The following is a 20,029-nucleotide window of genomic DNA, read 5'->3' as shown; positions in this document are numbered from 1 at the left end:
ATAGACATGAAGCAAAATCTATGCACGGTCATACTCACGATAGCAATCGAGGGCACATATCCTGGTGTTACTGCGTTGTCCATTATGTATTTGGGTCCACAAGTTTAGTCGGAAAAAAACAGGACAACCGTGATGTTCAGATAAAATTTATGTATTTAAAATTTATACAGAAGTTGTGATAAACTGTAATCAGAATAAAGATGGAATATTCTAAAACTGCCGAAACATTTAGTAAAGCACGGATCCATGGAACGTAAGGCTGTAATCTGTAGGAGCTCTTAGGCAGGAGCGCTATATCAAGCACGAAACAAGCACTTTTGCCCAAATATGGTGCCTAAAATGTGCCTGAGTAATCTTGACCCCCAATGTACCTATGACGTTATACTCCGTCTAAAAATAGATCTTCCTTGCAGATATATTCTTCAAAACAAAGGTTTATATTTGTTTATTATGTGAGATAATCGCCAAAAAACAGCAGAATTGCAAAATTTGTGATTTGTCAGACTGACAGAGCTCTTTCTTAAGAAGATTCGAGAGTTTTCTGGAAGGTTTTTAGCATCTTATATAAAGTGATCGCTTAAATTTGCCAAAATCATTTTAAAACGTTTCTCGGTGAAGACTTCTGATTTACATCAAACCAACTGCAAGCGATCAAGATAATGGCTCTCTCTGTCAAAGCCTATCTCCATTTACACCTAGGAGAGCAAGAAATTCGACGATTTACCATCGATGAAGGTGCTTCTTCTAACTACGACTACTTGCTGACGAAAATTCGCACGGTCTTCCCAGGCATCAGAAATAAACCCTTGCGTTTGTTTTGGAAAGGTAAAAAGTCGTCATGCATAAGCTATTACACTTGTACTCCTCTTGTTTTTTTAAACTCGTATAAAGTTTTGACATTTTTGGAAACTTTCATATCTTTGTATCTTTGTTTCATATGGATGTTTAAGAGTAGCGCTGAAATGGTTTTTGTGTTGAAAACGCGAATATTTTTCATGTTTCTTACATTTAGTTAGCGCAAATGGACTTGAATGACACTTTTTATTTTCACTCCACATCAAAAATATTTATACATTGTAATATTTCTCAGAAAGAACGATAGACTAAAACAAAATCATAATATATTTGATTCATTTTTTTCTCCAGATGACGACGAAGAGCTGGTCATTTTTTCCAGCCATGAAGAACTTGTCGAGGCCCTTGGCAGCATGAAAGGCGACGTTTTCCGAGTTTTTATCAAGGTTCTTGATGGCCAAGAAGAATCAAGTAAACAAGGTACGCTGCCAGAATTACTATTACTATGTAAAATAACACTGAATTTTTGTTGTTGTCGGTAAATGAATAAATTCAAATTTTAAAGACTAGTGACTCAGCATTTTTTAGCATGATCTTGCATATATATAAGCTTATATATGTTTCTTATATATGTTTTGATGTACAAATTGAGTGATTATTCTAAACATTTGTAACATATTGTAATAATGTTTGGCTCTTTTATCCCCAGATGGTAGCGACAGCACATCACCTGATCAAACTATCCATGAAGGTGTCATTTGTGATGGCTGTGATGTCGTCATTGTTGGAACACGATACAAATGTGTTGTTTGTCCAGACTATGACCTCTGTATGAAATGTGAAGCTAAAGGACTGCACAAAGAGCATGAAATGCTGAGGATTTGTACCCCAAGAGCATGTCCATGGTTCCCAGGTCCTTTCTCCTTCCCTCCATCACCACATGGCCCACATCATGGTCCACATCATGGCCCACACCATGGCCCACACCATGGCCCACACCATGGATTTGGTCCATGGCTGCGAGGCCGTAATGGTCGTTTTTGGGGTCCAAGATGTGGTAGGGGTCGATGTGGTGGCCCAAAAGGGCGTTGTGGTGCAACTACTGACTCCAAATGTGACAGACATTCAGAGACAGCACAAGATGGTCAAGAAGTGCCCGTTGGGCCACCCTTCCTCCACAATCTGGGAGAACAACTGGCATCATTCCTAGGACCTATGGGAGTTGAAGTCCACACATATGCTGATAATGAGCAAGGTAGGATAGAAAAAATATAATAAAATATAATATTTTGAGGTCATTCTCAATATATTTAGATTTGCTTTAAAGCATAGAACTGAAATAAGATGAAATTTTAGAATGACTGGACTCCAAACCCAAAAATAAAAAATAGTTGAAATAATATTTAAAATATACCTAATTCACATTGTTTTTATAATTACTTCTGTTTTAATAGGTTGCTGCCTGGGAAACTGTACCTGCAAAACTGATGATAAAGGAACAGAGGGCACTTCTGCCGAGTCATCACCAAAGGATAATGAAACACCTGCAACAGATCAAGACCAATGCCCCCCTTCTTGTGGCACAACGGTAGGAATTTCAATTTTAAAATGATATCTATAAATTACACCTACTTAATGCAAGAAATTGTTATATAACAGAATAATCTGAAATGTTTTACATAAAATATTGGTTTCAAAGGCCATGTTGCTGGATTTGATCAGCTAAAGAAATAATTTGAAGCTAATTATTTATCTGCAAATATCAGCCAGAATTCCATTGCTAGAAAATACTGATTTGTGCACTTCTCTCTCCTCATAGGACACCACTTCAGCTACAGGGGATTATGTTTTGGTCGACAAGGACAAACACATTGAAGACACAGGAAGCACTACTGAAGAGATGGAAGCAGCCACAGATACACCCTTGGGACCTAATGAAGCAGATCCCCTTGAAGAAGCCATCGCTAAAATGAGAGACATGGGCTTTGAAGATGACCGTGGATGGCTGTCGCAGCTTATTGTAGCCAAAGAATACGACATTGGCAAAGTGCTTGATGCTATTCAGTTTGAGGGCAAAAAGTAAAAATGCTATTGAAAAGCAAACAGCATTTAGTTTTTCCAACAGTTTTGTCGCAATATTAAAAAATGTTTAATTTTCAAATGAAATGAAACATATATTTAGCCAGCCACTGTGATACATGTGGGTGTTTTTCATGTGGGACCTCATTGTGTGTGTGTGTGTTTGATGCAGAATTTCCCAAGTGCAACACTAAATGATTTCAGTGATTTAGCCATGCCTTAAGTTGGCAAGAAAAATTCAAAAATTTAAAAAAAAAACATCTTCCAAAAATCATTATTTAATATTATTACTAAGGTTTAAGTTTAATTTACTCATTATTGTAACACTATATTTAAATTAATATTGCAAGATTGTACTGTAGTCCTCTCTTTTTGTCAGAATGAATGAACAAATAAAAATTAAATTAGCTTATGGAGCTACAGGTATTTATAATATAACTAGATTATTATGCGCACTCTGATTGGGCAAAAACCAATGAACTATTTCCCCATGGGCTGCACGCTCGTGCACGCTGATCTCAACAGACGCTCGCCTTTTTTCTCTAAATTTTCAAACCCGATGGCGTCAATAGCGCGCGCACGAGCGAGATGGGTGATATAACGCACGCTCTGATTGACTGAAATGCCTATGAACTATTTGCCCATGGGTCGCACGGTAGATTTTTGGTCATATTATAAATCAGACGACAAAAAAGCGCTCGCCCATGGCGATATAGACGCACTTGAGAAAATATAAAGAACTCTTAACAAACTAGAGTGTCACTCGGCTTCGCCTCGTGCCACTCTTTCGCTTGTGAATCGTTCTTTATATTTTCTCTCGTGCATCTATATCGCCATGGGCGCGCGCTTTTATGTCGTCTAACTGATAAATAGTCTCATTGAAACTATTTACTGAATCCAAATGTTTCATGTCAGATTTATGTTGGAATTAAAATGCTTTATTAACATTTTTTCAGATCAACCACTGCACAATTTACACCAAAATGAAACCATTTCCACTATTTACATATATATTTATGTATTTCTCTAAAAGTAAGAAGACTTTTCTGTGCATTTTTCTGCCACACACGACCAGATAATGTTCATAACAAACTCGGGATGGTATACAAATTGTTAAGAAATTCCAAACACGTGGGATATGATATGAGATTGTTTAGCACCCAAACAGACTTGTCAATTATGGACATTACGAACTTTCTGTTTTCTCTCCTTCTTGCTCACTTGTAATCCCAGAATCACTTCCCACATTTTCCTTTGCATCTATCCCACTGTTCTCTTCCTCACTCAGTTGTTTTTGAGTAGATTCCTCTGTTTCTGCTTCATTTGTCTCCTGTACACCAGACTCTTGTGCACTATCCTGGCTTTCAGAGTCAATATGAACTTCAGCTCTTGATTGATTGTCATGACGCTGCTCTCCATCACTGAATGAGTCTGACCTTGAGCTCTTGAAGTCTAGGATCTTCTGAATGTTGCTCTTACACACATTATTCATAGTGGTTGAGAAACCACTTAGCATTAGATGGCCATTTGTAATTCCTAGTTGTATACGGGCATTTTCAATTACTACTGGGTTGCCAAGGTCTTGAGCAATCTCATAAGCTCTCTTGAACATCCTGACACCTTCTAGATATTTGCCCTGTATTAACAAGAATGTTCTGATGACTTACAGTTTGGCATAAAATATGAAAGTGGATATATTCTGAGATGTGACTGAGGGTATAAAGAGAAACGAAAGGTCCAAGGTTGGGTATATGGTAAATGATTATATGGATGAATGATAGATATGGACCACAGGAAAAGGCGCATTTCATCATATTCACATGCGAATTATTATTACTTATTATTATTATTATTATTATTGCAAGGACATACCATGGAATTATACATTTCTCCTAATGAACAGCATGCACTCTGTTGTTCAGGAAGCTGCTGGGCTCTGTCGGCCAGTTCCACAAACATTTCCAGGTACTTCATTGCACTCTCAATATCACCTTGCCTGGAATATCAAAAAAGGAAATATTTGTAGCTGGATTATGAGAGAGGTATGGCTTCTTGAACACTTATGCATCAAAAACTGAAACAACCTCCATGGCCTGATACAAGTCATGGCACTGCTCAACTAGAGATTGAACCCTGAAACAAATCAAACACTCAAAACAACCTCTGGCCTGATCCAAGTCGTGGCACTGCTCAATATTAGAGATTGAACCCTGAAACAATCTCTGGTATAAGTAAGAGCATGGCTCACTTATAGAGTAAATTGAAATTTGGCATACTGAGTTTTGTGGAGGGAGGAAAGAAAGATCTTATCCCTTATGGACCTAAATGTGTTTTGCTTACATTTCATATGCTCTTGCTAGGGCTTGACAAGCTCTTCCCATTCCAACACCATCAGACAACTGTTGACACTTTTCAAGGTATCCATTGTGATACTGGTAATAGACAACAAACATATAAGTACAAAAAAAGATGCCCATCCCATTCAAATTAATCATCATTTATGAATCAAATTTAAATTTAGCATTAAAAGTATTTGTTAAGTTAGTAAGTATAAGTTAGTCAAGAGCAGGTTTTTTATATGACTATAAAAATGCATGGTGTAGATGTTCCATGCTGTTAAATAGACAGTGCTAAGTCAAAACATAACTAGTGATCTTGCTGCCTGTGATTGGTTCCATAGATGTTGTCAATTCCATGCCTTGACATTTCACAGTCATACAAAATCTACTTCTAGGGTAGTGTAATTTACCAGTATTGCAGTCTCAGGATCTGCTACTTCTTCATAGGCTTTTCCAAGTCTGTATCCAGCAAGACCCTCTTGTTGGGCATTACCACCTGAAAGCCAACAATAGTTAGTTAGAAAATCGACTTCAAGTGCTAAATGTAATAAAGCAATGTATACTATATAATCAACTAACTTTACTTACTTTCTTTTGCCATTTCATATGCTTTAAGCAAATAGCTTATTGATGCCATCATATCTTCTTCTTTTAACTGTTGCAAAGGAAAACATCATTAAGTTTCGTATGACTGTAGGGCTAGCTGCTGTGATGTAAGCTATTGTCATTACTATGCTAACCAGAGACCAATTAGCTGATGAAGCAAAGCAACTAGGTCTATTCATTATAATGGTTGGCAAATTAACATCAAAACTTTATTTCTTTAAACACCAACTAGGACAAATCTTCCATGGTATAGCGATATCATTAAGCAGTGCATCTATGAATTCATGAATTAGAGGGGAAAAACAGAAAGTGAATAATCTTACCCCATCTGCAATTGCTGTATGCACTCTCTTTAGGTTCTCACAGGATAAAGAATGTAAATTTTCACCATCATCATTCTGCCAAAGCCTTCCTTTTGTCAGGTTATAAAATGCCTCAAAGTATTCAACAGACTTCAGTAAATCCCCTTCAAAAAAGCAGCATTTAAAGTTACAAAATAATCTAGAAAAAGAGCTATGTATAATTTCTATTAATGCATTATATCATCAAACCAATAGGCAAGAACTTGCAGGTTTTGTTCAAAGAGACCTTGGTTGTGGAGGCTCATTTCTACCAATCACAAAGTGCTGATGATAAACAATGCGCTACAAGAAGCTTTCTCTGGATTCATCCATTCATGATTATAAAATATAATATGAATCTCACATTCTGATTGGTTGGGAGTGTGTGCTTTATGAGAGCACACAGCACACACACGCCCTTTGCATTTTATAAAAGAAATAAAAAACTTGCTTGCTGTGCTGTATGGCGTTATAAAGCACTTGGGGATTGGCAGAACACTCAAGAAGTGTCCAGAAGCACTCCGCTATGCGTCATGCTTATCCTAACACTTCTCTTGTGTTCTGCCAATCCCTGCGTGCTTTATAACTCCACACAGCATGCATGTGTGTTTTCTATTTCTTCATTCACAATACTACAAAATCTGTTCAATCATCATACCATTCTTTTCTAAGGCAAGACCCATATTACAGTTAGCTTCAGACTCTTTCTTTCTACCATCGCCTCGTATCTTCAAGCTTGTGGTCAGGCAGCTTTTATAGAAATGATTTGATAACCACAGGTCACCTGATTCTTCAAAGTATTTTGCGAGAGATAGGAGACTGTGGTACACAATATCCATTTTACCTTAAAAAGATCACAAGACATAATTAAAAATGAAACATAACATTGCTCTCATTCTGCACTTGATAAAATTGATTGAAGTCAGGAAAGATTTTATAAGTAGGTTTTGGTGGAGGTACTGTACAGTATATCCATGACGTTTCATATGCACAAGTTTTTGAAACAAATTTGGCAGTCTCACAGAAACACCTTTTTGACTGACATCCACATTTAAACCTAATCTGTTGCAACAAAATGTTCTATGGGTTTTGACATATATATATATTCCAATGAGTAAGTTGATTAAATTATGGCTTGTCTTAATATTATTACCTCTTCTCTTAGAAGCCTCGGCAGTAGTCAAATGCAGTTTTAGCTGATCTAGCTTATCAGGTTCATCTTCTAATAGCGGAAGGTCAGAAAGTCCAGAATCTGGGCCAAGTTTCTCTCTTTCTTGCTTCTGTTGTTCCATGAGGTTGAATAGTTCAGAGAATGACTGATGGTATCCATCTTTTAACATATCCAGACATAGGTTATGCTCATAAGTGTTACGATACCTGTCAAGTTGATTGAATTCAGATGATAAATGCGTTCGATTAAGCTTAGACTGTGAAATAAGAAATAAGAGACGGAATGGAATAAGACATGCACTTATGAGAGATGGCAAGAACGACCGTAGGGCAAAATTGCACTTATGATTATTTCAATGTTAAAAGGTGCTATAGCAAGTAAATAATTATTATTATTATTAAATTATTAACATTGGGAAGGTTGCCAGAGGTTCTTTGGGCGATAGGAAGACCAGGAGCACATAAGGCTGTCACACTATATCCTAGGGGGGTACTCTTCCCCGTTTAGGGTAGGGATGTGCCGCTGAGCCCTCTGAACCCTGACCCTGTTCCATAGCAAGATCGCTGAAAAATCTGTAACCTTTTCCGGTAGTGCGAAAATAGATACCCTGTTCCAGAGAGGATAAAGCGTGATTTTATAAACCCTGTCCCAGAGCGAGCACGATTTTACATACCCTGTTTCAGAGTAGAATCGCTAAAAACCATACCCTGTTTGGCGGCACGTACCCTTATAGCAAATATAGGGGAGTACCCCCCCCCCGGCACTATATTTGCCCAAACCACTTTGCTTTGTACTACCACTAACTTTAGCAGCATTCCAGCTTGTCTATCCTGCTTATTTGTTTTTTTCTTTCTCAACTGTAATCCTCCAAGTCGTACTCCAGACAACTTACAGGAGGACAGTTGAAGAACAAAAAAAGGCAGGATGGAAGAGCTGGAATGCTGCTAATGCTATTGGTGGTGCAGGGTAGAGCTGGTTGGGCACATAGTGTGACAGCCTTAAGTGTCTTTCGGCTTGACAAGGGGCTGGGTAATGACTAAACCCTTAACTATTGACCCAATTTTCAGACACAAGTTATCCATCAATGTTAGTTAAAAGTGTTATTTTTTTACCTGGCTGTTTCAATCTTCTCATAACTCCCAGCTTTAGTATCAGAGCTCTGTCCACCTCTAGAAAAATATGACCTGCTCCTGGTTCTTGGGCTTCCTATAGAGCCTCCCTTGGATGGCGGAGATGGTACTTGCTTTATTACTTGCTGTGTTACTTGGCCTCCAACCTTGATGGCTGGGAGAGTTGTTATTGATGTCATTATAACAACTTGTCTTTCTAACGCTGAAAAATAATGATACCTCATTATTTGCTAGCAAAGATAGTCTTTTTTGATAAAGTTCTAGATACTTTAATATAATCCAATCATTTAAGCTAATATAAATTATCATCATATGAGGTAGAAGTAGTTTTATGGGGATATTGGTTAAGCTTGAAGCACTACGAAGTGTAGCTTGGGTACAATTTTGTTTTAATTAGCGTTGAGAAAACTATTAAGAAATGATGTCAAAAAAAAGATTTTGAATTTAGCTCTCGATCTGTTAACCAGACTAAAATAGCAATGTCAACATGAAGACAACAAAGAGCAATAATCACAGCGTCAAGGAAGGAAAGAGCACAAGATAGTGTAAAATTAAGCTCGACTTTTGTCACCAAATACGATTCTTCATAAAGAAACGCAATCTGAGTGTGAAATTCGTTACCTGGGGACTTGAATACTGGTTATCTATAGTTCTTTTTGTGGCAAAAGTACCGTGTAATTTTACGTTATTTCATGATTATCATTACAAGTCGCCATTTTTGTTGAGAGCGGGAAGGAATTTTGACGTCAGTGCCATGGTTACCAGAGTCAAACAAAATCAATAATCGGAATGTAGTCGGAAAATTCACGGAGAGCAATCGGAAATGGAGATAAATTACTCTGGGTTATGTCTTTATCGCCATAACTTGAAGAATTAGTCATAATTATGATTTTCAAGTAGAGCCAATGAAACACAGACAAAATGAATTTTACCAAAGAGTATCATATAGTAGTTCGTATAAAGTATAATGTGGGCTTGGGTTGTTGGCGGAGCGATCTGGCGTGATTCCTATTTCGTGAATCACGCCAGGTCGCGCCGGGTCGTTTTTCCACGCCTTGGCATATCGGCGCGCTCGCGGCCGAGTTCTCGATTCGGTCAATTATTTTCACTTATATTTTAAATTTTTATTTTTTTAGGACCTCCCTGAAAATCATTTTTATGAGTGGAGTATCCTCATTAAATATTATTATTATTATTATTATTATTATTATTATTATTAATAATAATAATATTAATAAAGTTATAAGTCGTTATTGCTATTTATTATTATTGTTGAGTTTATCTGCAAGATAAAAATGAAAATATATAATTTTTTTTATATTCATATAGTTCTTCTGGATTTTTCCGACACATTACTGTTATATATATTTTTTCTCTTTTAAACCCTTTGCAACCCTCCGCCTCACACCCTCCTCCTCAGGATGCCTTCTCACACGCGGAAGAACTGACGCGCACAAGTCGTCGAGGATTCCCCGAAAATAACCGGATGACGTAATGTCATACGATCGATAGACGATTTCTTATTGGTTGGTTGGAGTGATGTGAGAAAGACAACGAGAAGGCCATCCAAGATGGCTGGCCAAAAAAGCGAAGAATGGTCTTCGTTTTTAAACAATTCCAGCTCGGATTATGAACCAAATTTAAACAGGGATGGGAATATTTGCGACAACATGGATGGGTTCGATGGTAAGTCGAAAATTCTTTCCAAATGACATTGCATTTTCGTAATAAAAGCCGTTGATTCCTCTAGTTGTGATAGCTGAACGAATGACAAAAATAACCGATACTGACCTCAATTGGGTTGATTTTTTCTGTATGAGAAGCCTTTTTTCATTGTTTGATTCAAGAAAGACATAATGTTGAGCTCTTATGCTGTAGTTAATGTATAATAAGTTTCTAATTTTGTCAACATCGTACGTGGTGAACATTAGTATTGCCTAATCTTTATGAAGAACAACATGAAGTGACAGTTTCACCTTTAGATTTTTCATCATGCCACAAAAAAGCAGCCAAGTTAAGACTGTTGCTTCCTTAAGACAACGCTTGCTAGCTTTTTCGTGGAATGTAAACTCTGCGTATTGAATTTGAAAGTGTACTGCTCAATATTGATGCAATTAGGTGTTTTGTAAACAATGAAAGGTTTCTTCATGTTTCTTCATTCAGTCTTGACTACATTATTACATCACTTTCTTTGTTCAATTGTACATTAATTAAAAAGCATGTTTGTACAATATACTTATAATTTATACTCCCAAATCCTTAATGTTGTTTAATTTGGATTTCTTTAAAAATGTGTGCATAGTATCTTTTTTAAATCAGCTTTGGAACATGACCTTTGGATCTAACACATGACTTGACATGTGTAAGGCATGTTGGTCAGTGGGGATGAGGGGGTGAACATCAGATGTGCAGTCGTAAATAATAAAAACTCAGCTTCATATTTTGTGTTCTTTCAAAATGGTTCCCCATTATTGATAAGGCCTTGTATTTTCAACTTCAGATATCTTTTCCTACATCTACCCTGATGATGAAAATCCTCAAGGCAATGGTTCATATACTACAGTCAAGACAGAGCCACCTACCCTTACCCCTCCTTATACTCCACCTGATATGATGGAAGGTGTTCATGAAGAGTCTGTGTCAGAAGATCTTGATCAGTTTTTGCCCATGCCTAATATTGAGACCAGTTTGGCTTCAGGCTTTTCTCTGAGTTCTTCAGATGAACTCGTAGAGCAGAAACCTGTACTACCAATGCAGGCAAATGCACAGACACCAGAACCTAATGTCAGTCACAGCAATCTCAGTGCAAGTGAGATGCTACAGACTTTGATTTCTCAACAAAATCAACAGAAAGGTATTCTACAGCAGCCAGCAAATTCAGTTGCTAATGACGTTTCATTGGTTGATATACTACAAAGGCCGAGAAATACTAATCCTACGAGTGTTCAAAATGCAACAGTCCCTCAAAAAGACCAACAGGTAAGATGTTGTAACACGTCAATGTTAAATGGCAAACAATGTACCCAAGGTATCTTGCTTGTTTGGTTTACAATTAGCATGTTTCTTATGTTCAAAAGTTTTACTGAACTATTTTCATGCAATAGCCATGTTAATCTCAAAGTTACACCCAAGTTAACTCATCCTACCACACTATTTTTCCAGCCAACGTGGCCCCTGGCTTAGCCATCTTGTAAGAAAAATACATTTCCAAAAAAGTCAAAAAGATTTATATGAAAAATATACAAAAACAATTTAAGTCTTAAAGGGTGATTTTATTATTGCAGCCAGCTTCTTTGGTCAACAACCAAGTTCAGCTTCTGCAACTGCTATTGAAATACCAACAGCAGCAGCAACAGAAACAACAGCTTCTCCATCAGCAACAACTTCAGAGTCAAACCATTGCCAGTGAGACCAACCAGCTGCAACAGCTACTCAACCAAGTGTTAGTACCAGCTGTATCTACACCACAAGTCACTGCTCCAAATACCATACCTATAAATCCGACTACAAACTCCACTCCAATGCTCATCACTTCTCAGAGCTCTGTAAGCTCTCCTTCTATTCAGAGCCCAGGCACAAGTGATTATCAGCAATATTCACCTCAAATGGGGTCTTCACCAGGTTCAGCATCAACCATCTCCTCTAACCCTAGCTCCCCTCAACAAGTAATAACAGGGCCATCATCACCATCTCAAACTGTGCAGTCTCAGCAACAATCCTCCCAGCAAGTATGTATCCATTATAATTATGCATAGTTTACTAAATAATTGGAAATGCTCATTGAAATTGGACATTGCAATATTGAAATCAAGTCATTAGAATTATTTTGTTTTTTCATTTTCTCCCCTAAGTTGTGTACTGTGTTTTTCTCATTTTCAGGTGTTTCAAATTCCATCAAATTTAGTTAATAGTAATTCCACAATGGTCCAGGCTTCGATTCAAACCAATTCTAGTGGTAATCCAGTCATCACTATACCTGTTTTACTAGACAAAATCCCAATCAGTAGGGTCCCAACTGGGAAACAGGATATGAATGGAAAACCAATGTCCCGCTCAAACCATAATGCAATTGAGAAGCGATACCGAAATAGTATTAATGGAAAAATAAATGAGCTGAAGGATCTTGTTTGTGGAGTAGATACAAAGGTAAAATAAAGCTATGCTTACTTGTTGTGATTGTTTTTGTTTTCTTTGGTTAGTGGATCGAACCTAATAAGATATTCTTATCTTTTGAAAATCGATAGATGAACAAAGCAGGGATACTAAAGAAATCGCTGGACTATATCAGGTACCTCCAGAAGGAAAATTCCCGTTTGAAGGAGGAAAACATGGCACTAAAGATGGCACAACAACAAAGAAGTAAGTTTGTTTTGACAATTAACGACTGTTTTCATAACAGTATCTAGGGGCTAGGTCTCAATAGACCTCTTCGGCTCTGACGTTAATGTTTTCCCATTTCAGACCACATGTCATTCCCTAGAGTATCATTTCTTTGTTTAAGGTTTGAATATGAATACAGCTCAAACAAAGAATCTTATTCTCAAGGGAATGACAGGTGGTCTGAAATGGGATAACATTAATACCCCAAGCCGAAGAGGTCTATTGGGATGAAAGTTATGTTCCTTTCCCCTGTCACACCCTTTTTTCTATAAGACACAGCATACTGTACCCACACCTAAACCTTGTTATTAGAGCATGTAATAACAAGTGAAGTTGACAAGGTCCAACTTTTTAATTCCATCCAACAGATACCATCTCTGAAATGATGAAAAGACAAGAACAACAACAAGAAGCTAAAATCAACAAGCAAAATGAAACACAGGAACCAGAATCTATCACTGTCGACCAGCTCCATGCCGAGTCATCAGTGTTGAACTCTCCTCAGCATTCTCCTGACTCATCAGTCACAAATCAGACTCACTCCAAGAACATCAAATTGGAAAAACTTCCCTTTAGCAGCTGTGGCATGCTTGATCGCACCCGTGTTGCATTGTGTTCATTCTTGTTTGCTTTCCTTCTTGTCAGCCCTTTGAATTTTCTCCTGCCACAACTTGGATCAGGTAATTAACAGTGGTGATTAGTACAGTTTTCGTATGACTGTGAAAAGTTCATGGCACGAACACGGTCGTGACATAGCAAGGGACACGCCAGACAAATAACATTGCGCGAGAATTTATTCTCCATCCAATCAAATACCCGAAACATGGCGCGGACATGGTCAAGCCAAGATCACAGCACTTTTAGACCAATCATATTGAGCATGAAAGAAATCAGCCAATGAAAATTCTAGAAAGTATCACGGTCACTGCACGTCGCGCTTACGGCACTGAGCTTTTCACAGTCATACAAAAACTTCACCATGTAGCATTATCACTCTAAACAATCATTTGATATTGATAATAATCATTAATTCCCATGTTGTGCCTTTACAGGTTTTCTACTGTCATCCAGTGCCGATTATGCAGCAGCTCATACAGGGGGACGTACTCTCAATGCTGTTAACAGTTCATCTGACCCATACATGATCATAACTTGGGCAATTGTGTTCTGTCTCAAGTGGCTTGTCAACATGTTCCTCGTAATAAGTGTCTTAGTGCGTATATTTGTGTTTGGTGAACCTGTAACCAGACCACACTCACAGAGAGCTGTTCTTTACTGGAGGCACAAAAATCAAGCTGATATAGATTTGGCTAGGGTAGGTCTAGATCAAAAAATCCCTCTAAGAACCTTTTAGAAATGAAAGCCTTCCTTTCGTGATTACAGAGATGTAATTTTCTTTGCCCAAATGAAGGGTGATTTGGCCTTTAGTAACACAGCAAATTAAAATCTTTCAAAAGATAATGGATAATTTTTCTATGCCACAATTGTATGCCCCATTAAGTCATAATACTCATGAATGTATATTAAGTATGTGGATTATGTTCCATCATGCAAGTATTTATCAGAAAAAATATTTGGCAGGATTTAAACCTGAGAAAAATTTGCTTGACATTTCACATAATAACTATACAAGCTGCCAAAACACTTTAATAATATTATTCAAATGTTAGTTTGTGTTTGATCCTCAGGGTGACAATATTTCAGCTGCCAGACATTTAGAGATCTGTCTGCGTGTTCTTGGTCGTCCTATGCCCACTTCCAAGCTTGACGTGTTCTGCAGCTTTGTGTGGAATGTTCTGCGGCATGTTTTGTATAGGCTTGGCATTGGTACCTGGCTGGCCTCTACTGGGTGTGGGGTGTTGTTTAGGAAGGCAAATGAAGACATTACCAAAGAGTATGACAAGATAAATGCCCGTGATGCTGCACTTGTCTGCCATAAACTGCACCAACTCAGTCTTACTGGTAGGTCAGAGGGATTTAGATGGTTTACGATCATAATCTTTTTAATTTAATATTTTATTAACTTTTCCCCAGAGGGCAGGGACACCACAACAGCTGTAGCCTATTACTGTGGGCACTGTAGTAATCATAAGCACATGCACTGAAGTTAGTCATTGCTAACATCTTCAGTGGGTCTTTTACATCCACCTTATACACAGTCATAGTGAAGACAGGGGGGCCTACAGTTTTAAGTCCTTATCTGACTTGACTGAAGGTCTAACCATTTGCAGATGTAATTACAAAGGCAGTAACTTCTCAGTTATTTTAAGACCCTGAGCATTGGCTGGCCTGGAGCTGAAACCAGGACCTGGTACATGTAACACTGTTTGATGCTCTTACAAACTAACCGTACCAGAACGTTGGTTTGAATGATTATGAGAGATCGTAATCTTCAAATTTCTACTTGTCTAATATATTTTATAATTATACTGTAATCTGTCTTATATTTGGCTGGTACTTTTCAATAGGCCATGTTCCCAGAGGCTACTGGCGATCATCAGTACTTGGACTATCAGCTATAAATCTTGTTGAAACTGCTGGTGAATTTGTGAGTGTGCAGACAAAGGCCCAGATATACGTGACAGCAGCCATCCAAATCAGAGCAGCTCTCCCTGATGGATTGAACTTTGGTGCAGTATGTAGAAATGCTTGATCATTTATCGTTTTCTCTGTTTCTTTGCTCATTTTGTGAAGTTTAGAAATTAATATTTAAACAAAGAATTTCATGCCATCCCGACCAGGAAATAAGTTACTTATATCCCGGTTGGGAAACATTTAGATTTAGTTAGTGTCACATGGTCATCTTTTAACCATTGAGAGCGTTCGTTATATCAGAACATTTCATAGCTATATAACAACAATAAATATTATCCTCTTTTGTAGCGTTATTTCCTTGCTCGTGCTAGAGATACCTGTGCAGGAGCTACCATTCCACGACCATTACGATGGCTGTTTCAGCCGCAGGGACACAGATTTTTTGTCAGCACCAAGTGGTCATGTCAGAGGAATGATACCGTATGGGCCACCATAGCAAATAATGGTAGGTCAAATTAGTAAACGTCTCTACACTTTATTATAACCATCAATATTCTGAAAGTTAGTAGGCTGAGCTATGACGTCAAGTCCTTGCTGGCTGGCACTTAATAGATTCCTTGCATGAGACATCAATGCAGCTCCATTTGGAGGACAAAACAAAAGAATTTCAATCTCATGAGAATTGGAAACCTATTGTTATGTCCTCCAAATTGAGCTGCATTTCCCACATTCTGCAAGGTGTCTATTAGACAGTTTGTGCTTGACAATGTTTTCCTGACCATCTGTCATTCTGAAATAGAAGAACATTTTCCCAAACAGAAGTTTTGCATCATCACGTGACGGCAGCCATGTTAGATGGCAGGAACAATACAATCGTTTTACATGAGAAAGAATTCAATTCCTGAGAGCACAGGGAATGTATTGTTCTGCCATCTAACCACAGGCAGTCCAATTTGGATTATGGCGCCGGCATGTGACGGTGCAAAACCAAAGATTTCTATAATAAAATCAGGGTACAAACTAAAGCTGACATCAAATTGGTGCCCGCCATTTAACTTTGTTGCTAATATTATTTCTTTTACAACGGTCAATAAAGCTGATCCAATGGCCCATGTGAGTCAGGCATTCCGTGAACGCCTACTCCTTGAAGCTTTATCTGCTATTGTCCTACCCAAAGACAAGCCATCTGAAAAAGATGACACCCAGAATGTGAAAGACAGCTGGGTAGATGCTTTGCACTACCTTGACATATTGAATGTCTGTGCCGAGGCAACAGAAGAACCTAGAGATGGTGGTTCATGTGTCTTGGGGAGTGATAAGAGACCTGTTCACAGTAGAGATGATGCAGCCAAGTGGTGGGCTACAGTTGGTATGGTGGCAGTACACTGGTTAAGAGGTGAAGAAGAGGCGGCTGAGAGATTGTACAGCACAGTTGGCAGTGTTCCGAAGAATGTTTGGAATGCAGAGTAAGTTATTTGAATAGACCCATGGTAGGATATTCCCAATGCAGCCCAATCCAGAGGTCAAAACAATAGGATCTTACTCTCATGAGACTTTACTTTCACTGTCTTATCATTTGAGTTGAACAGCTCTGGGAATTGTTGAAACCAGTATATACGTTGTGGGCAATCAAACATTATCAGGCTGCATTGTTTGTAGATGATCAGTACCAATTATAATTTTTTCTAATGCATTTGGTTCAACTCTAGAGGCCATCAAAATGTAATTGAATATATATAAATACAAACCCTCTAATAACTACTCTTCTATTATTCTTGTCAGAGATCCATTAGCCAAAGCAATACTGGAGGCCTTCAGAGCTAGAAAAGAAGCTTTCAACAGTAATGTTACAAGAGAGAAGCTAGAAGAATGCTATAAACTAACAGAGAAATCAGGCCTTCACCTAAGAGAGAGTATCAGCTTGTCATCATACCAAAGTGCCAGCAAACTGCGTCAGCTTGCCCAGCTTCTTTGTTGTGATTGGCTGTTAGCCACAGAGACAGATATTTGGGAAAGAAGCACTAGCCCTGACAAGCCTGCCAGGCCTGTGGATCCTGACATACTCTCGTCATTCCAGTATGACTTGGAGAGTCTTCAGAAACTTACCCATGATGTGCCTGCTGCTCTACCAAGGGTAAGATTCTTAAAGGGACACTTGGATGAAAATGCCCCAACTTTTGAAAGTCAGAGTAACTGATGTATTCAAAGATAATATGACTTAATTATGACTATGAAAACTAGAATAGTGAAAATTTTAGCCTGGGAGCCACTTGCAGTTGGAGAAATTTAGGTTTAAAAGCAAAAAGAACAATAGGGTTGAGTAAATGACGACATTTACTCACAATTTAGATGCTGAATAAAATTAATATTTTTTATCTGCCACTTTTTGCAGTGAAGAAAATATGTTGCTTGGCTACTATTGGGGCCATAAGTTTAGCCAAATTTCAAGTCATTTCCAATTTTCATCTACTTTCATCCAAGTGCCCCTCTAAAATCTGTTGTAATCTATATATAAATCTATGCCAAATCTAAATCTATAATTTATATACCACTTCATGAATGCTCAGGGGGCAGACTCTAGTGTTCAAAAAATTGACTATTTATTTTTGCATTTATTATCTTTACAGCTTTATTTGTATCAAGCGGTGTCACGAATGATGGCTGGTGCTAACCCCACCCAGACTCATCAGTTATTAGAGCGCAGCTCACTAAGGCAACGGTTTGCCTTCAATGGTGTTCCAGGATTCAAGGGTGCATCAAGTTTAAAGAGTTCTGGTAAGTAAATAGGAGTTTCTAAGTGGAAAGCTTTGCTTATAGTAGAAATTTCCTGCGCTAATTATAATCAACTTAAGACAACGCTTTCATCCATTTTTTCTTATATTTCAGGTGAACGAGAGTATGTAACAAGTGAGCATGAACGTGCTGCTGCTTTAATGATGGCATGTCGCCATCTTCCAGAACCCTTTCTCTCTGCTCCAGGCCAGCGTAAAGGAATGCTTGTAGAAGCAGCCAGCTCTCTTGAGCGTATGGGAGACAAACGCACCCTACAGGATTGTCATCAGCTATTACTACAGTTAGGCACAGTAGCAAGTACAACAGATACGTAGTACAGTCTTTGACCAACACTTCTTGTAATGTGTTTGTTGGAAATGTTCAAATACTGAAGCTACAATTATACATGTGCTATTCTTACTGTAGTTTCAGTTCAGAGATAGAGCCGTGAAAGTTCTGTGTTAAAGCAAGCAGAAAAGCAGGTAACAGCATAAAAATTGTAGTATGTTTGTTATATGTCTATAAAGTAGGCAGAATATTTGTACGTTAATTATAGCATTATATAATTGAAATCATATCAGTCTTTTATTATGAGAGTATTAGATTTAAGTACCATATCTAACTCTCTTTTATCTCTATTCTACGATTCTACATCTTTAATGCTTGTACAATAGGACTGCATGTTATTCGTAAACTACAAGAAATGGTGAAAATCCCTGGAGTTTGTCAACAGAATCATGCACTCATAATATATATATAGATAGTAATAGCTACTTGTAGGTATCAACATTTGCTAACATTTCTGATGAAGGCATGCAGCCATCATTGCAGCCACAATCACGAGTGTTTATTATTATATCTATGTGTAGAAACTGCCAAAAACTTTAGAATATTTGCACTTAGTTAAAAACACTACATTCCTTGTATGCCTTATAAAATACCTTAACTTGGATGCCAAAGGTCACCTATCTTAAATGGCCAGGGAGTGGGAAGTAACTGGTACAGTTGACTGACAAGAAGTAAAACAAGAATGCTCAGGGTATTGATGGGTTGCAAGCATTCCCAAGAGAGTGAAAAGACAAAAGCATGGCAGCCATTGCGGTGCCGTTGACAATGCATGCTAATGACAAATCTTTTGTTAAATGGCACCAACACTCTCCCGAGAGGCCGCAATGACCTAACATGCAATTAAAGAATAAAGCCTATAGGTATAACTGACAGCACTAGATAGTTTAATATCTTATAAGTTTAATTATTTTATATTTACTGGTCAAACACTTTTAAAAAAATTTGAAATAGTATTGTTAAGTCTTTATGTGACTTTATGATTTTCTTTGTAACAATGTGATCTTTCAAAGGTTTCATGGATATTAGACTGAATGAAGAATTTAATAAAAAGATATTTGTTGAGTGGTTAATACTTTCTTGAAGTTTCCCGTTTGCCTTCTCTGTACAAAAATCTAGCTTCTTATGTATCCTTCCTTGGAGTGCTCACACTCGTAATCTTTGAAATAGTACAAGGTTTATTTTGCACTAAATAATAATAGATATTAATAAATAATAGTACGAAACAGTTCAATGTCTATGGTTCCATTAATGCCATTTAATGCTAAATCTAGTACTCTAGCCATAGATATAGCATTTCAGGGCTTAAAATAATGACCAGAAATCAGCCATTAAACCTGTGTTCATGATTGGTGATTGATTGGCTGTTATTTTAAGCTCTGTTGTTTACACTTGGGTCATCCAGTAATGGGGATTGATACATTGCATACTAGGAGGCTACCAATAATAGTTCTATCCAGAAACTAAGGGTTTGTAGCTTTTCAGGTGATTAACTTTAATGAAATGCCAATATCCCTTATTTGAATGTCTTCATTA

The 20,029-nt window shown here is 37.7% G+C and overlaps 3 protein-coding genes across 3 annotated transcripts; 2 read left to right on the top strand and 1 right to left on the bottom strand.

The window, feature by feature from the left end:
• The first annotated feature begins 409 nt into the window (after positions 1–409).
• On the top strand, positions 410–3,290 carry LOC116290632 (sequestosome-1). The gene is made up of 5 exons (XM_031697712.2): positions 410–825; positions 1,147–1,275; positions 1,505–2,050; positions 2,250–2,383; positions 2,615–3,290. The coding sequence occupies exons 1-5, from the start codon at positions 660–662 to the stop codon at positions 2,876–2,878; spliced, it is 1,239 nt and encodes a 412-aa protein (XP_031553572.1). The 5' UTR covers positions 410–659; the 3' UTR covers positions 2,879–3,290.
• Positions 3,291–3,790: 500 nt separating this feature from the next.
• On the bottom strand, positions 3,791–9,198 carry LOC116290631 (tetratricopeptide repeat protein 29). The gene is made up of 10 exons (XM_031697711.2): positions 9,083–9,198; positions 8,444–8,663; positions 7,314–7,537; positions 6,819–7,004; positions 6,143–6,285; positions 5,802–5,868; positions 5,624–5,709; positions 5,215–5,306; positions 4,747–4,870; positions 3,791–4,510 (listed from the first exon to the last, which is right to left on the bottom strand). The coding sequence occupies exons 2-10, from the start codon at positions 8,638–8,640 to the stop codon at positions 4,061–4,063; spliced, it is 1,569 nt and encodes a 522-aa protein (XP_031553571.1). The 5' UTR covers positions 8,641–8,663; positions 9,083–9,198; the 3' UTR covers positions 3,791–4,060.
• An 802-nt stretch (positions 9,199–10,000) lies between these two features.
• Positions 10,001–19,566, top strand: LOC116290628 (sterol regulatory element-binding protein 1). Its single transcript, XM_031697706.1, has 14 exons — positions 10,001–10,147; positions 10,962–11,440; positions 11,746–12,189; positions 12,341–12,607; positions 12,706–12,820; positions 13,210–13,521; positions 13,894–14,156; positions 14,530–14,803; positions 15,310–15,476; positions 15,725–15,881; positions 16,473–16,842; positions 17,159–17,510; positions 18,004–18,151; positions 18,263–19,566. Exons 1-14 carry the CDS (start codon positions 10,033–10,035, stop codon positions 18,481–18,483), a joined length of 3,684 nt encoding a protein of 1,227 aa, XP_031553566.1. The 5' UTR covers positions 10,001–10,032; the 3' UTR covers positions 18,484–19,566.
• The last annotated feature ends 463 nt before the right edge of the window (positions 19,567–20,029 follow it).

Source organism: Actinia tenebrosa, unplaced genomic scaffold (assembly GCF_029948245.1).
Source record: "Actinia tenebrosa isolate PJP-AT-01 unplaced genomic scaffold, QUT_ActTen_1.0 PGA_scaffold6__47_contigs__length_16458017, whole genome shotgun sequence".
In the NCBI taxonomy this organism is placed as follows: Eukaryota; Metazoa; Cnidaria; class Anthozoa; order Actiniaria; family Actiniidae; genus Actinia; species Actinia tenebrosa.
Note: the sequence above shows the minus strand (reverse complement) of the source record. Positions and strands in the feature narration are given on the sequence as shown.

Excerpts from the sequence above, each read along its gene's own strand:
- LOC116290632 (XM_031697712.2), top strand. The coding sequence starts at position 660 with ATGGCTCTCTCTGTCAAAGCCTATCTCCATTTACACCTAGGAGAGCAA. Across the intron at positions 826-1,146 it reads CTTGCGTTTGTTTTGGAAAG|ATGACGACGAAGAGCTGGTC; the intron begins GTAAAAAGTCGT and ends TTTTTTCTCCAG. Across the intron at positions 1,276-1,504 it reads AGAAGAATCAAGTAAACAAG|ATGGTAGCGACAGCACATCA; the intron begins GTACGCTGCCAG and ends TTTTATCCCCAG.
- LOC116290631 (XM_031697711.2), bottom strand. The coding sequence starts at position 8,640 with ATGACATCAATAACAACTCTCCCAGCCATCAAGGTTGGAGGCCAAGTA. Across the intron at positions 7,538-8,443 it reads GAGAAGATTGAAACAGCCAG|GTATCGTAACACTTATGAGC; the intron begins GTAAAAAAATAA and ends TCAACTTGACAG. Across the intron at positions 5,307-5,623 it reads ATCCTGAGACTGCAATACTG|TATCACAATGGATACCTTGA; the intron begins GTAAATTACACT and ends GTCTATTACCAG.
- LOC116290628 (XM_031697706.1), top strand. The coding sequence starts at position 10,033 with ATGGCTGGCCAAAAAAGCGAAGAATGGTCTTCGTTTTTAAACAATTCC. Across the intron at positions 14,804-15,309 it reads GCACCAACTCAGTCTTACTG|GCCATGTTCCCAGAGGCTAC; the intron begins GTAGGTCAGAGG and ends ACTTTTCAATAG. Across the intron at positions 15,477-15,724 it reads ATGGATTGAACTTTGGTGCA|CGTTATTTCCTTGCTCGTGC; the intron begins GTATGTAGAAAT and ends CCTCTTTTGTAG.